The sequence below is a fragment of the Lutra lutra genome, chromosome 8, assembly GCF_902655055.1.
Source record: "Lutra lutra chromosome 8, mLutLut1.2, whole genome shotgun sequence".
Taxonomy (NCBI): Eukaryota; Metazoa; Chordata; class Mammalia; order Carnivora; family Mustelidae; genus Lutra; species Lutra lutra.
The window spans coordinates 126746012-126762607 of NC_062285.1; the positions used below are offsets into that span (position 1 = coordinate 126746012).

The 16596-nt window shown below is 47.0% G+C and overlaps 1 protein-coding gene across 1 annotated transcript in view; it reads right to left on the reverse strand.

Annotated features, from left to right (window-relative positions):
* The window catches only part of NT5DC3 (5'-nucleotidase domain containing 3), a 62316-nt gene that overhangs the window by 28693 nt on the left and 17027 nt on the right, over nucleotides 1-16596 (reverse strand). Inside the window, exons 2-4 of the mRNA XM_047741351.1 lie at nucleotides 11119-11303; nucleotides 2088-2162; nucleotides 1368-1423 (exon numbers count right to left, since the gene is read on the reverse strand). Coding sequence (XP_047597307.1) covers nucleotides 1368-1423; nucleotides 2088-2162; nucleotides 11119-11303 — 316 coding nt within the window. The remainder of the gene's footprint in view (nucleotides 1-1367; nucleotides 1424-2087; nucleotides 2163-11118; nucleotides 11304-16596) is intronic.

Genomic DNA, 16596 nt, shown 5'->3' on the forward strand with positions numbered 1-16596 from the left:
GCAAGGGTACACCTATGTGAAGAACTGATTAGTCGCCACAGCCCCCCAGAAAGGCTCAGCCCTGAGAGGCACCGGGCATCTCTGGGGGGTGTGCTCCAGCAGAATGAGGGAGTAGAGCCAGAGAGAGGAAGAGATGGGCATTGGGGAGTGGAGAGAGGGGAAAACCCAAGCCCCAGGACAAGCCATCAAAGAAGATCAGAGCAGAAGGAGTAGCCAATTAAATACAAAAGGAACTGATAGTGTATCTAAGACATTTGAATCGTTGGAAATAAATACATGGATGATACTGGTGATGGAACATTTAGAAAAAACTCAGGACACCTCTACAGAAAACAAATCTGAGAACAAGCAAGCACTGTACACAGAGGAGGGCGGTCACCGTGAATGACATGGCATCAGAAGGAACAAGACCTGCAGAGTCATGACGCAAACGACGCCCGAGGACGGAGGAACGAGCCGACACTCACGGACAAGCGTGAGCCCAAAATGGGACAGGTGCGCACACCCAGTCCTGTCCCGTGGCAGAGACAACATCCAGAATTAATAAATTAGGAAAGAGAAGTATGAGCACAGTATTTAGAAATAGGAAGAATGACGTGAAGAAAAAACTGAAGAGTGTAAGGGCTTGGGTGGGGAGAGGGACAGAGGGCTACTGTGGTCTGCCACGATGCTCTTGGCGGTATCCGATCGGAACGGTGTGCATGTTTAAGTTGGACAGAAAAACATTAATTTTAATGAAGAGTTTGTCAAAGAAGAAGCTAAGACAGGCACACCTCTTTTTAAGGTACAATAACCATACTCCTAAATCCCCCCCAAATTCAAGAATTAGAAAAGGTAAAATCCTTCATTTTTGAAGTGACAAAGATTCTGGACTGAGCTAAGTGCTTCTACTAATTCTAATGAAGGGAGGAGGGGAGTTTCCTTAATATCCGAACTATTCAACTGCCATGGTGGGAGCAAGAGCCCCCTGCCTTACCCCAGCCTCCCTCCCCACTCAAAACCTCAGCTCCAGGACCCTCACTCAACTGGCAGATGGGCACCTTTAGAGAGCCTATCCTCCCCAGAACCCCCTCCAGAGTGCCCCCTAATGGTCTAAACGCCATCATCACCTTGGTCACTACGGACTGCAGTCACTGGTTTATTTACGTGGCTTCCAACCTACACTCCAAGCTCCCTGGGGCATCCTTATAAGCCGAACCCCTCAGATCTGGCATAAGGGCCCCAGTAAATGTTCTTGAATGAATGAGTGAATAAATCACAAATACACACACTACAACCCTCCTCATCACCAGGCCGTCAGTGGGTCTTAAAACCCAAAGCCACCTGGTTACTGTGAGTGAATTAAATTTACCTCCCCTTTTGCTTACCTGTAGACAGTTCCCAACTGGATGTAATGGAAAGCATCAATCTTCATCAACACTGCCTTCAAAAACATAAACACACATGCGGGTGAATAACGGACGGCAAGCCGCATATCTAATGAGAATTTCAGGGGTCCTCATAAATCCTAGCAACACCAGATGGATGTGGCAAAGAGGCACAGTGTACGTGTTGGACAGGTCTGCTTGTTGATTAAAGCACTGTGGGGGCGTCAGGGGGCTGGGTCAGTGAAGCGTCGGCCTTTGGCTCAGGTCATAATCCCAGGGGTCCTGGGATGGAGCCTGCCACATCAGGCTTCCTGCTCAGCAGGGAGTCTGCTTCTCTCTCTCCCACATGCTCATGTGCACGCACATGAGTACGCTCTCTCTAATAATTAAAATCTTTAAAAAAAAAAAAAAAAAGCACTGTGCAGTCTGTTAAGGAAACGACTGATCTGCAAAAACAACAGGACAACGGGCTGCTCCTCAGAACACCAAAAACAGCTTCTAGAAATAAGGAGTATCTTCCAAGTAGCTAAACACATTCATTTTTTTTCTAATACAGTCATTTGCAAAAGGCTTTATCCAAAGATGTTTCTTAATAATTCAGTTCTGCGGTCCCAAGGAATAGAATTTAAAATCAATTTCTGTGTTCGGCAAAGAAAAGCGCCGAGAGTACATTATTCCCAAACTCCATTAAAATGTAGAAAAACACATGATGAAACCTACCCGCTGCACATCATAATGAAGTCCACGAATTGCAAAATTTGGGTCATACTCATACTTCCTGATTTCCACCGGATACTAAGAAAGAAGAAAGTAACTATTTTTAGCTAACAACGAACTAAGTTCAAGATAGTGTCCAGACTGGGTCCCTGTACAAAAGCTGAGGTGGCGGACACACTCTGGCGGGAAGATGGGGTGAGGACAGACCACAGCTTGGCCGTCTGCTTCTGGACCAAGTACAGAGCTCTTGGTCACGGAGCCTTCCGTCCACCCACTCCTGTTCATCTACCCAAGCACAGGGAAGGCCTCACCCCCGGCCCCAGCTTTTCTCATCTTAATTGCCCCCACCCACCCCTTCCCTCTGCCCCTGGACCCCTATTTTCCCCAGAAACACATCTGCGTCCACCTCCTCCGACTGTATTTAAGGCAGTGATGAAGAGGAACTGGAACGTCCCCTCTCCTAGAAGCACAGTTTCCCTAACACATCACCAACCATCCATTCAGCTCACATTTGAGTGGCTCAGTGTATCAGCCCCTGCATGGCCCCACCACCAGGTTTCATGAAGACCAAGCTGAAAACTTTTCAGAGGGAGGGGCCCCCTCCATACAGCTTTCTTTGCTTTTCTCATCCAGATAGTGGGCTGCGGCTCACCCGCCAAGGGCTGGAAGGACTCCCTGTTGTTAGGTTCAGCCTCGAGAGGCACCTCTCTCAGCACGTGGTAGGCCGTTACTGTTCCAACACTTGGACTCAGAACATGTCACTAGGCTCCCTGTAGTTCCTTTTATCAAACCATTCCTCAAACTATGCAAAAACCCCAGCTCTGTTCTTATCTACTAGGCTAGGCATTCAAGTCCTTCTCTCCCTCCCAATCTTAGAATTAGAACACTGGTTACCCTGCCAGTAGCACCGAGGTACTGAGCACGGTGTCGGTTGCTACTGCACACAGGCTCTCCCATTCCCATTTTACAGATAGGACACCAGAGGCATGGACAGACACAGGGTGGCCGGGCCACACAGCTGGAATGCGGTGAGGCACGGAATCAGATCTGGGCCTCTTCCCCTGCTCTCCCCTCTTCCCCTGGAGTATAGACCGGTAGGACAGAAGAGTACTCCTGAGTCTAGAGAGGCTGTGGCATCAGGATCTTCCTTCCAATCACAGCGTAAACCACTTAAGTAAAAATCTAGACAGCTGGGGGTGCCTCAGTCAGTTAAGCATCCAACTTTCGCTTTCAGCTCAAGTCGTGATCTCAGGGTTGTGAGATAGAGCCCCATGTCCAGCTCTGTGCTGGGTGTAGAGCCTGCTTAAGATTCTCTCCCTCCGCCCCTCCCCCACTTAAAAAAAAAAAAAAAAAAAGCGTAGACAGCTACCAAGAGGCGCAGAACCTCTTTGCCCAACAGTACTAACTTTTCATGGCCAGGGTCACGTTTGCGTGGGAACACTTCCCACACCCACCAGGCTGAACGGCACGCACAAGTGTTCAAGCTACACAGAATGCTGACTCAAATGTCACAGCTGAGCTCATTTATCTAACACCTGCCATGCATGCCAGGAAATCACCAAATGCTATTTCCACTCGGAGGCGTTTCCAAGAATCCTGAACACCGTGTACAGTTCTGCATTTTCACAGACAGACTTCACACTCGCATCCCCAGAACCCCGCACGGGGCACCATGGTCACGCCTCCCAAAGGGAGGCCATGGGTCCGCACCCCTCTGGAGTCTCCTCCTAAACCTGGGAGTGCTGAGGAACGGGTAGGACACAGGGAAGATGTTTAAATGCTCCCGACGGGTGGTTTTAAGGAGTCCTGGGTCACACTGTTCTGCACACTTTCTGCAACGCTATACCATGTACTCCTCACCGCACCAGCGTGGCGGGGGTGAGGCACCTCGTGGCCTTGGACTGTTGAGTCATGAGAGTAGAGTCAAGGAACCTGCCCAGGCTCACAAAGACTGACCATGTTTGGGCCAGTGCTTGGCTGCAGGCCCATGTCACACCCAAGTCCACCCCAACCTGCAATCCACTCTGACTGAACAAACCCTGAGTCTCCATTCTGGACACTCCTCGCTCCCGAGAGGGCAGGACCTGCCACCCCAGAGGGCCCAGTGAGTTTGCTCTGTGGATTCATGGTGATGAGCGCAGGGCAGCCGCTGCGGCTGAGAGACGGCGTGTGAATTCGAGACAGAGCACAGTCTGAACGCCGACTGCTAGAAGTCTGGCGGCTCCTTCTTTGAGGGGCCTGTCTGGACGCCCCCCACAGGGCACAGACAGCACAGTGAGACACGGCCACGTACCTACCATGGGCCCCAGAGCTGGGTGGTCTTGGGAAACCACTCCTGACACACACACAGTGTTTTCCCAGGGGACCAGAGACATGGCAGACAATGTGGAGAACGGACAGAGGCAGCTGGAAGGGCCTCATGAACACTGTCGTCACAAAGAACAGGCTCCAGGGATGCGGGATAAGGCATCACATCCCAGTCCTACTACGTGCTAGCTGGGTGACCTCAGTAAGGGCGCTCGCTGAGCATCAGTTTTCTCGTCCCCAAAGTAAGGGTGCCAAGAGTCTTACTGTGGGTGGAAGGGGAGAAGCTAAGTCAAAGGACGCATATGGGGGAGCACCTGGCTGGCTCGGCCAGTACAGCCTGCGACCTCTAATCTTGGGGTTGTTAAGTTCAAGCTGCACGTTGGGTGTAGCCATTACTTAAAAGTAAAATCTTCGGGGCGCCTGGGTGGCTCAGTGGGTTAAAGCCTCTGCCTTCGGCTCAGGTCATGATCCCAGGGTCCTGGGATCAAGCCCCGCATCGGGCTCTCTGCTCAGCGGGAAGCCTGCTTCCTCCTCTCTCTCTCTGCCTACTTGTGTTCTCTGTCAAAAATAAATAAATAAAATCTTTTTAAAAAAAAGTAAAATCTTCAAAAATTTTTAAAAATTTATAAAAATAATATAATACATGTAGGCAGCGGGGCTGTCTCCAGCCCGTAGCAAGGGCGCAATGCCATGGAGCTGCTTTGCTGGACACAGAACTGGGGGCCTGGGCTTCTAGACCCACTCTGCTAGCCTCTGCTACTCCCCTAGAGGACTTCAGGCCAGTCTCTTAACCCCTCCAAGCCCCGTCCTTCCTATAGAAAATGAAATGGTTGGACTAGGGCGATTTCTATGTTCCACTCCTGCCCCTAAATTGTGTTTCCCCATACAGCCGATCAAGTCCTCAGGGTAGACCCCTTTCCAACACAGACAGACAGACAGACACACACACACACACACACACACACAGAGGCACAGAGGCACACATACACACGCACGGCATCCATCTCTGGGAATAACCGTCAAGGGCGACATCCCGTCGAGGAAGCCAGAGCTGCTCCCATCAGCCAGGAGGTTACACTTTCTCCAGTAGCCTACGGCTAGATTTTCTGGACTTGTCAGAGTGGAGAAACCTTCCACCAGCCTCAAAAACAGGGCTCACTCAATGTAACATGAAGATTACCGGTGTCTCTAAAAGCAGAACAAATAGTATGAAAAGATAAAAAAAGAACTGCCTGGGGATTTTTATTAAAATTTTTCTTATTTAGGCCCAGTCTGGTTTCCCTCAACACCTGGATTTGTTCTCATGCCAAGCACACTCTGAGCCGGCTAGTGTGTGGCGACAAAGGGAGAGCGAGGTGCTAGAGAAACGTCCCTCACAGCTCCGGGCAGAGCTCACAGTGGAACACCACGGAGAACCTGGGAGAACCCGGGAGCTCCCGCTGTGGGGGTCATTCCTACAGCTCTGCAGCTGGCCCGCATGCCTCCTTTCTGGCGAGTGACAGAGCTCTCGAGACAGCTAGTAACCTCTACATCACAACACTGCCCATGAGTTCCTGAGGTCCAGATGCTTAGAAATCCTTGATTTTCAGAGTTCTAAGGTTATTTTAAGTAACCTAAATTATGAGTCCTACTAGAGGCAGGGCAGAAGAGCACAAAAACAAAGTTCTCTAAAATCTTCCCAAAATGTGAAGCGAGGGCAGAACAACAGGCCTTTGAGTGGTGATTGCACACCAAACACAACACTCTCACTCAACTGTGTCCTTTGTGCCAGGGCCAGGGAGTATGGCAGTAAACAGGACGGACAGTCCCCGCCCCTAAGAAATTTATACTCTTCCACAGGGAGGCTGACCATAAACACCCAGCATAAGGCCTCCTGGTGAGAAGGACTACAGAGCAAATGCAATGCAAGGGCTCAGAGATCTGGAGGGGGAAAAAAAAAAAAAAAAACATGAGGAGCCAGGCTTCAGATTGCCTAGGGCCAGGAAGATTGTTCCAAAGCCGAGGAAATGCAGGTGCAGAGGCCCAGGGCAGGAGGGTCCAGCAGCTCAAGGAGCAGCGAGAACACTGGTGTGGCCACAGCCAAGTGAGGGCAGGATGGGTAGAGAGGGAGAAACGGGGGGCCTGGGCACACTGGAAGGCCTTCTCTGTCATTCCAAGCACACTAGGAGGGCTCAAGCAGGTTTTGGGGCCAGGAGCCACATAGCTGGAAGGTGATGAGAGCAGTGGCAGTTGGGAAGATGGGGACAGAGCTAGGACACATCGTCAATGAGTGAAAAGAAAGTTCACAGCCGCACAGGGACCTCCTGCCAAAGAGTAGAACATGGAAAGGGGAAGAGTAACTTCATGTGGCAGAGATCCTAGACACAGACCTCAGCCACGTGATAGAGGCCAGCGTCATGGGTGGTAAGTCACACAGACAATGTGTACCCTTGACATGAACATGGTGAGAGTGGCACCCAGAACCCCCATCTAATCACAGGAAAAATGTCAGACATATCCCAAGAGAAGGCATTCTCAAAAAATGCCTGACTAGTACTCCTCACAAGTGTCAAGGCCATCACAACCCAGGGAATTGTGAGAAACTCTCAAAGCAAGCCTAAGGAGATGTGACAGCTAAATTTAACTGGGGAGTCCGGGATGGGACCCTGGAACAGGAATAGAACATCAGGGAAAAACCAAGGGAATCTAGAATCCCGGAAGGACTTTAGTTAATAAAGATGGATCAATGTGGTCCTTTTGTTGTGATAAATGGACCACAGTAACGTAACCTGGGAACAAGAGGGATGGGATACAGGTACAGGAATTCTCCCCATTAACTTCACAACTTGTCTATAAACCTAAAACTCTCCGAAAATTAACAGTTTATTTTACAAAGAAGAGAGAGTGAGAACCCATAGGGTTTGCTGACAGATCAGACACAGCATACAAAAGAATGGCAAGGGTCACGGCTGACATTGGCTCTGGATTTAGAAAACAGGTAAATGTCAATGCCAGAGAATGATGAGGGCGCGTGGATCTAGGGGGTGAAATCCAGAACACCCTTTCTATTCCTTGGTGGACCCATGAAAGGGAAATGTGGATACAATCATTACCCTATATTATTCTATTCGTAAAAACTTGTTTTTCTTAAAGAAAGAAAGAAAGAGAGGGAGGGAGGAAGGAAGGAAGGAAGGAAAAAAGTAAAGGAAGGGGCGCCTGGGTGGCTCAGTGGGTTAAAGTCTCTGCCTTCGGCTCAGGTCATGATATCGGGGTCCTGGGATAGAGCCCTGCATTGGGTTCTCTGCTCAGCAGGGAGCCAGCTTCCTCCCTCTCTCTCTGCCTCTCTGCCTACTTGTGATCTCTATCAAATAAATAAATAAAATCTTTAAAAAAAAAAAAAGAAAGAAAGAAAAGGAAAGGAAAAGAAAAGAAGAAAAACAATCTAATTAAGAAGGGGCTCGGAACTTTTACGTTTGCTTTTTGGGAAGCTGTTCTATTACTGTGCATCTCAAAAGCAGATGTCTTCCCATCTCTACAAGTACATTTAGACTTTGGCAGGAAAAATGGCACCAAATTAAATGCCTCTTGGAAGAATTATTTTGTTTCATCAGAGCAAGAGAAAAATCTGCATAAGCATAATTGACTCTATTAATATGCCTGATATAATTAGTGTTATGACTGATCTCTTTTATCAAAGCAACAAACAGACATAATGGGACTGAAATTTCAGTGATCTTAAATCCAGAAGCTTTTCTAATCATAATGATTGCACCTTCTTTTCCCCACCTATGTCATCTCTCTTTTCCCCCAAATTTCAGACATTTTTTATCTTCATAAATTTTTTACCTTCATGAATATTCTATCTTCATATGAACAAAAGGGCATAAAATGAAAGGTGTTATTAATCCCACAAGGGACAACAAGGAATAAAAGAGAGAGCATTTATGCCTTGGAAACAGATTTAAGTTCAAATCCTGGTTCTACCTCCTACTGATCTCGTGGGCTTTGAACTACCAGCTCATTTCCATTAGTCTCAGTGTCCTCACCTGTAAAACAGAGACTATTTGTAGGGTTATCACAGAGAAACAATGCTAGTCACAGCTAACATTTAGTGAGTGTTTTCTCCCTGCCAGGCACTTTATGTATATTAACTCATTTAATTATGACAATGACATTGTAAGCAAAGTACGGTCACTGTGCCCATTTCACGGCAGAGGAAACAGAGGCTCAGAGAAATGAGGTCAGTTTCTGAAGATTCCCTGAGCAGTCAGTGATGAAAAGTCAGGATTTGAATACCAGCAGTCAAGCTCTAGAACCTGTGCACTCAGCACCTGGCAGGAAATCAACAGACGGCGCTGTTAATAAAATGACCTTCATTTTATAAGTGATATCAAAGTCACAGCAAATGCCACAGATGATGGAGGACTAGACTGCCAGCACCAGTGCAACACCCCTTCGGTTCCATCTCCTGGTGGGGTGGTAGTAGAGAAATGCTTCAGGCTGGCAGACAGGGTCTCAAAGGTGGGACCGCCTCGTTCTTATTCTGCTGTCACTCCCGCAGTGAAGGGAGGTGTCTGCCTGTTTGACAGGAGAGGAGAGTCTCTCGAACAAACAGAGAGGTGCAGCTGGATGCCCAGTGACTACACGGGTCTGCATGTGGGAAAGTGGCCATAATTAAAGAAAGCTGGCTGCTGGCTTAGTGACAGAAGGGAAGGTTATTTTTGGCAAATGCCATTTCTGCATTTTGAATGAGGAGAAACTGAGTTGCTTATTAAATCCACTGATAACCCAAAGCTGAGGGGATCATTTGATACATTGTGTCAAACTGTAAGGATCCAAAACTAATGGAAACTTTGGTAGTATTAATAAAGGTATGATATGCAGAACCACAGAGGTGATGATCTCCCTCTATTCCACACCAGTCAAGCCCCACCTGCAGTAACATCTTCAGTTCGGGGCCTCACATATGAGAGGGATAAACCAGAGCACACACACAAAAAGGGTAAATAAGATGATAAAAGACCAGAAAGGAGGCCAAACGAGAATGGTTGAAAAACTACGAATGATCAGCCTGGGAGAAGAGACGTTTTCGACGGCATAAAGGCTGGACTACAAGACACGCAGCCCAGTAGTGTAAAACATTAGTCTAGTGGATACAACGTTAGTTCTCTCAGACCCACCAGTCTGCCCGCCCCCAACACAACTTTGCAGACAAACTCCTTCCAGACTCTGCTGAACTACTGCCTTTGTCATTGTTTCCCAGTTCCCTCAGGCAGGGAAATTTGCTCCAAGTAGCCTCTCCACAGCCCTAGCTCTTCCTGCAGATACGGGGAGAGGCCTCCAGCAGGTGGCCACATAATTCCTCCGCTTCCACGGCTGACTCCACTGGGGTCCCTGTGGGGACGACTCTGTTGGGACCTGTATGCTCATCCTCATGCTCCCTGCTTCTATGACAGGACCTGGCACACAGCGGGGGGCTTAGGGAAGGCTGAAGCAATGCATGAAGGAAGAAATGACAAGAGAAGAGATTGGTGGTGACAGCTGCAGGAGGACAGTACGGTTCCACCTCCAATCAGGAGTGTGCCCCTGCAGTCAACGCACTCTGTCTTAGAGTTGTACAACTGAGCTGTACTTCTCAGGGTGCTGTGGGGTTCTCAAAGGGCACTAATCCAGGTGGCCCCTGAGGATGTCTCATCCTGGCTCCTGAAACGTGAACTCAAACTTCACTATAGGAAAGCATGTCGGGTTCTGCATGTTTCCTTTTTCCTTCCTTACTATAAGCCCTTAACAATACTATGCAGCAGAAGACGTTCGAATGTCCTATACGTAAGAACAAGTCAAGTCAGGAAGGACTTTGAGGGATTTCTTCTAACTAGAACTCAATGGACTGCCAAGTTCATCAGCTCTGAAAGAAACTGCGTCACTGCTCAGGGAGAAATGAGAACACGAAGTCTGTAGCCCATCTCCATGAACACCTAACTTGAGAGTCTTTGTCAAAGATACATTTAAAGATTTAAAAAAAAAAAAAAAAAACTTTCTTCCAGGGGCGCCTGGGTGGCTCAGTTGGTTAAGCGTCTGCCTTCGGATCAGGTCGTGATCCCGGAGTCCTGGGCTTGAGCCCCAGCAGGGAGTCTGCTTGCCCTCCTCGCCCCCCGACCCCTTGCCGCTCCCCCTGCTCATGTTCGCGTGCTCTCTCTCTCTCTCTCTCTCTCAAATAAATAAATAAAATCTTTAAAAAAAAAAAAAAAACTATTTTCAAGTACAAATTTCCAGTTCTGTGAAATAAACAAGTTCTGGAGATCTATTACACAGCACAGCACCCACAGCAAGCAATATTGTATTACCAAAATCTGCTGAGAGGGTAGATCTTATGTTAACTGTTCTTTACCCCCCCACACACACACAAATAGCAATAATAATGAAGGGGGCAGGAGGAAACTCTGGGAGGTGACAGTTTATGACCTTGATGGTGGTGATGGTTTCATGCATATGCACATCCCCAAACTCATCAACTTATATGCATTAAGTATAGACAGCTTTTTGTGGGTCAACCGTACCTCAAAAAAAAGTAGTTAAACAAAATCTTCCAGATAGAGTCACCTGGAATGGAACAAAATCTACCCATCCATTTAACAACACTTTACTAAGTGACATCTGTATCCCGGGCACAAGGCCAGGTCCGCTCAACTGCTGTTCTTTAACGTCTAAGGGAAGGAGGAGGAAGACCACAGTATCCCTGAGCTCTTACCCGGTGTTCATTGATGAGAAGGTCCCGAGCAGCATTAAATATCAGCGTGTGCAGGTGCTTGGAATAAAACACCAAGGTATAATCATAATCAAAGCCATAGACTTCAATATCCGACAGGCTCATCTCATTGTTCGAGAAAATGGCATCTGGATTCAACAAGTTGTTCATAATTGAAGGAACCAAGTCTGGAAGTAAAGAAAACAATGTATTTTCACCCTGAGATCAAAGTAAGGGTTAGCAGGATTCCTAGGAGTCCCCACAGTGCAAGCAGATTAGCTTTACCTTGCCCACCTTACACGGAGAGAAGCCAGCCACAAGGGCCCGCCTATGGCCTGAGGCCGTTTGTCTGAATGTCCAGAACAGACAAATCCAGAGAGGGAGAAGGCAGATCAGTGGTCGCCCGGGGCCGGAGGGTGTGGGGAGAAACGGAGAGAAGGTAAATGCATACAGCACCTCCCCCTGGGGTGAGGACAACGTTCTCAAACTGATGATGAGTGCTGGCTGAAGGGCGTCGTGAATATACCGAAAGCTCAGGAATGGGAGACCTTAAGTGGGTGACTGGTACAGTATGTAAACAGTATCTCCATGACACTGACTAAAAAGGAATCTCTGCTTCAATATCACAAAACGATTTCTTTGCTTTAAAAAATCATACATGCTAGTTACAGATTTCAGACATTGAGAAACATCTAGATGATTACATTTAGGTATCACACAACATCACCTCACCCGGCGGGCACGGGGGGAACCATTAACGTACTGGCTGCAATACTGTTTACGTATGCATTTTACACAGCTGGCCTCGCAGCATACACATGGCTCCGTGTCCTCTCCCCATGTGACATTCCATCATGACTGTATTCTCCTATCCCCACGGACAGGAGTGGGAGTGAAATCGATCACCACTACCTCATCCTCAGCTTCCTCAGTGCACAGCCCAAGTACCACACCATTTTCAGGAAGGTATAAAAAAAAGTCTGAAGACCCCATCTTTGCAGTTTTGTTTTGTTTTGTTTTTACCTTCATGGAATACAGTGAAGAATTCGTAATTTCTCATCTTCCACCCATAATGACAAAAAGAATAAAACTACAGAGGGAGACATTTCCCAGGAATTAGAGGAACCAGAAGAGGAACGCGAAGACAGACAGCCGCCCCCTGAAGCCTGATGAGGCTGGACGAACTGATCAGAGAGGCGACGTCTTGGACCAGAGGTCTTCAGCTACCACGTCCTCGATACAATCAGGATTAAAGCCTGTACAGTACATTTCCAAAGATGGAAAGGAAATACCATACTTGCATTCAGTTAGTCCTCAAGGCGAGGACCTCATCAAGCAACATTTTGTGACAAGAACACTGACCACTCTATTTTACTTAAAGGATATCTGACCATATTCTTTCATCCTTTGACGTTTATGAACCAAAAATTTACTTGGAACAGCTCATAAGTGCAAATGCTGAAAGCAGGTGACTTTTTGGGAGACAGGTACAAAATATCCAACACATGCACACACAAGTCCAACTGTCCATGACTAAGGACAACTTCTGGTCTCCACTATTGGAGCTAACATTTATTAAGCACCTACAACGTGCTACATGCTCTCCTAGAACTCTGTATTCTCTCACTTTTTCCGTACAGCAGTCTGATGATGCAAATACTGTATTATCCCAGTTTGATATATGAGGACATCTGAGACACACAGAAATTACATAATTTGCTGAAATACACACAACTGCCAAATGGCAGATCTGAGACTTAAATCTGGCAAGTCTGGCTCCAGAAGCTGCGCCCCTAATGCTCTTCTCCAAGATTATGGGACTCTATAAGCATTTGGGAAGGGTGTGTTTTACCCTCAGTAAAACGAAGTCAACCCTTCGTCCTTTCCGTGCTCTCCAGGGAGCCTGCACTGCTCCCCCTTCCCTTCCGCTCACTTCTTCCAGGCTAGGAATGGCCTGCATTACCTGCTTCCAGTCTAAGCGGCCACATGAAATACTCAAAAGATCCTGCTTTCGCAGGGTGACAGCCCCTGTCAGGAGCTACATCAGCCACAAAGAGGTCCACAACAAGGCATTCTGTGCATATGAGAAGGCTCCTTGCGGCTTAAAGCCTTAGATCTCTTTGAGAACCTAACCCAAGCTCTAGAATCCTCTCCCCAGGAAAATGCCCTTCCAGATTTTGCAGACAATTTCAGGGAGGCTGACTCCCCTGAAGCCTATTCATGGCAACAAGGTAAGTTGTGATATTAAACTAACTTAAAACTAAGCCTTTACATCCCCCCACAGAACACCCAGGCCAAGGAAGGCAAATGTAGGAATAAATGAACAACTTGATAAATGCATCCACATATTTCTCTCCCCTCCCCCAAACAACCTAGATAGGGCAGAGCCTGCTGAAAATCTGAACAGTTAAAATGCACCAACAACTCTCCTACACTGTTGGTGGGAATGCAAACTGGTGCAACGCTCTGGAAAACAGCATGGAGGTTCCTCAGAAAGTTGAAAATAGAGCTACCCTACGACCCAGCAATTGCACTGCTGGGTATTTACCCTAAAGATACAAACGTAGTGATTCAAAGGGGCATGTGCACCCGAATGTTTATAGCAGCAATGTCCACAATAGCCAAACTATGGAAAGAACCTAGATGTCCACCAACAGATGAATGGATAAAGAAGATGTGGTGTGTGTGTGTATATATGTGTGTGTGTGTGTGTGTGTACGTACACACACACAATGGAATACTATGCAGCCATCAAAAGAAATTAAATCTTGTCATTTGCAACAACGTGGATGGAACTAGAGGGTATTATGCTTAGCGAAGTAAGTCAATCAGAGAAAGACAACTATCATATGATCTCCCTGACATGAGGAAGTGGAGATGCAATGTGGGGGGTTTGGGGGGTAGGAAAAGAATAAATGAAACAAGATGGGATCGGGAGGGAGACAAACCATAAGAGACTCTTAATCTCACAAAACAAACTGAAGGAGGCCAGGGGAAGGGGGTAGGGAGAGGGGGTGGGGTTATGGACATTGGGGAGGATGTGTGCTATGGTGACTGCTGTGAAGTGTGTAAACCTGGCAACTCACAGACCTGTACCCCTGAGGCTAATAATACATTATATGTTTATTAAAAAGTTATATGTTTATTAAAAATTTTTAAAAATTAAAAAAGATGCACCAACAATTCCATTTCATTAGTTTCTTTTGTCGACATCAATGAGATGATTATTTTGGCTTTCTTTTTCTTTGGCAAAGAAGACACATAGGAGGACAGTAAACAAGACAGTAGCATTTTAAAAAACTTGAAGGCAGACAGTTCACCAGACTAGTTCTGGGGAAGGGAGAGGCTCGTAGCTCTAAGCCATGTGGCATCAGCCACCACAGGTGTCCTGGCCTTACATAATCAATGGGCCCCAGGGCAGGATGCTATTTTCTGAACATTACCACATGGCATCCCCGTCCAGATGAAGTAAGGGAAGCAGGACTGCTTACAGAGTGACCAACAGCTCTGCTTTCACAGACGATCTTCTCATGGGAAGTTCTAACAGTCTGCTGAAATTAGAAGTTTATGTTGAATAGTGTTGGCAATAGTCTCCCTCCCTTCCCACACCCTGAGAAGAGTAAGTAAAGTCCTCAAGGAACACTGCTCCGATGAAAAATCGCTAACAGCACATCCCCAGTGCTGCCCGGGAATTTCCTGCAGGGGAGATCCCAAGGCATATTAATCACATGAACGTCACCACCAAAAAGCTGGGATTTTAATGTCATCACTCAAAATAAACATGAGGACTAAAGGACACTTAAAAGGGATTTCAACGCTCCATAAAACCACTTCAAAAAGGTGCTGAGAACAAACACGAATAATTACAAGGCAAAGGAAAGAATGCCAAACACTCACAAAGAGACAGTCTATCTAAACTGTAGACTCAAAAGTATAAACGGAAGAAGGGCCCTTGACTAATCAGTGAGGTGCTTCTCCCCCAACAGAAACAAGAGTGCGTACCACTTTAGAAAGTGAATTCTTGTTGTACCTAATGGATGATGACAGCAAGACTACGCAGTTAGTACTGAGAAATGGAGAGACAGCTCTGTGACTCCGGCCAAAGCTCTGACGAGAGCCTGGTCCCAAGGCAGCCACGCTGGGCTAGAACATGGACGGCAACTCTCAGAGCCGTCGGAGGCCCCAGCATACTTGGCGGGAATGAGAAAGAATCTGGTTATAGCCGCCTCTAGTGAGCCACAGAGACTTCAGTGCTGCTGGTCACTGCAGCATAACGTAGCCTAAGCTGACTGACACACCTACTATTCCTTCAGTATGCTGCCCGGCTTTGGGAAACCACTGCTCCCCAACATCCAGACGGTACGGCCTCAGTAAGGTTCTATTCCTGCCCCCAGGAGGAGAGCACATGACCCAGGCCTGGGTCCAGACCCAACAAGAGCACCTGAATTCCTGGGCCAACATTAATTCATTCGGAGAAGACTTAGGACCCCCTCTGGCCAATCATCTTCATGATTTTCCTTCGGCCAAAGGGAACCAATGAATCCAGTCAGGAAAATGTCTGGATTTGTAAGGGAATTTCACAGAAGAGGCATTCTTTGCTTCTAAACTTATATCTAGGGGCACCTGGGTGGCTTAGTGGGTTAAGCCCCTGTCTTCGGCTCAGGTCATGATCTCAGGGTCCTGGGATCGAGCCCCACATGGGGCTCTCTGCTGAGCAGGGAGCCTGTTTCCCCATCTTTCTCTGCCTGCCTCTCTGCCTACTTGTGATCTCTTCTGTCGAATAAATAAATAAAATCTTTAAAAAAATAAATAAATAAATAAACTTATATCTAGGGGTGCCTGGGTGGCTCAGTGGGTTAAGCCTCTATCTTTGGCTCAGGTCATGGTCCCAGGGTCCTAGGATCGAGCCTTGCATCGGGCTCTCTGCTCAGCGGGGAGCCTGCTTCCCCCTCTCTCTCTGCCTGCCTCTCTGCCTGCTTGTGATCTTTGTCAAATGAATAAAATATTAAAAATAATAATAAAATAAATAAATAAACTTGTATCTAAAAGATTTACAACTGGAGACATGAGAGGCCATCTCTAAGAACCTATAAAAAGGCCAGTATGGAGGAGAGCAAGGTCAAGAGACAGGGAAGCCACCCACTGACATCCATGGATCAACTGATATTTGAAGCTAATACTACCTCTTGATTTTTCAATTACACAAGCCCATAACATTTCTTCCTAAAAAAATCTTCTTTGCTTAAGTTAAATCAGTTTGAGTTATTTTATTACTTGTGGCTAAAAAGGTCCTAGTAACTAAAAGTTCATTTCAAGCTTATTCAGCTACTCAAAATTCTTACTGCCTCCAAATTTTAATTTGTTAACCTGGCATTAAAGGCAGTCTCCATTTAGACTTTAAACCATCTTTCCAATCTTAAAATTCTCCTTCATACGCCCTATTTTCAGCAAGGAGGGTAATCTACTTACTACTCTCTGTTC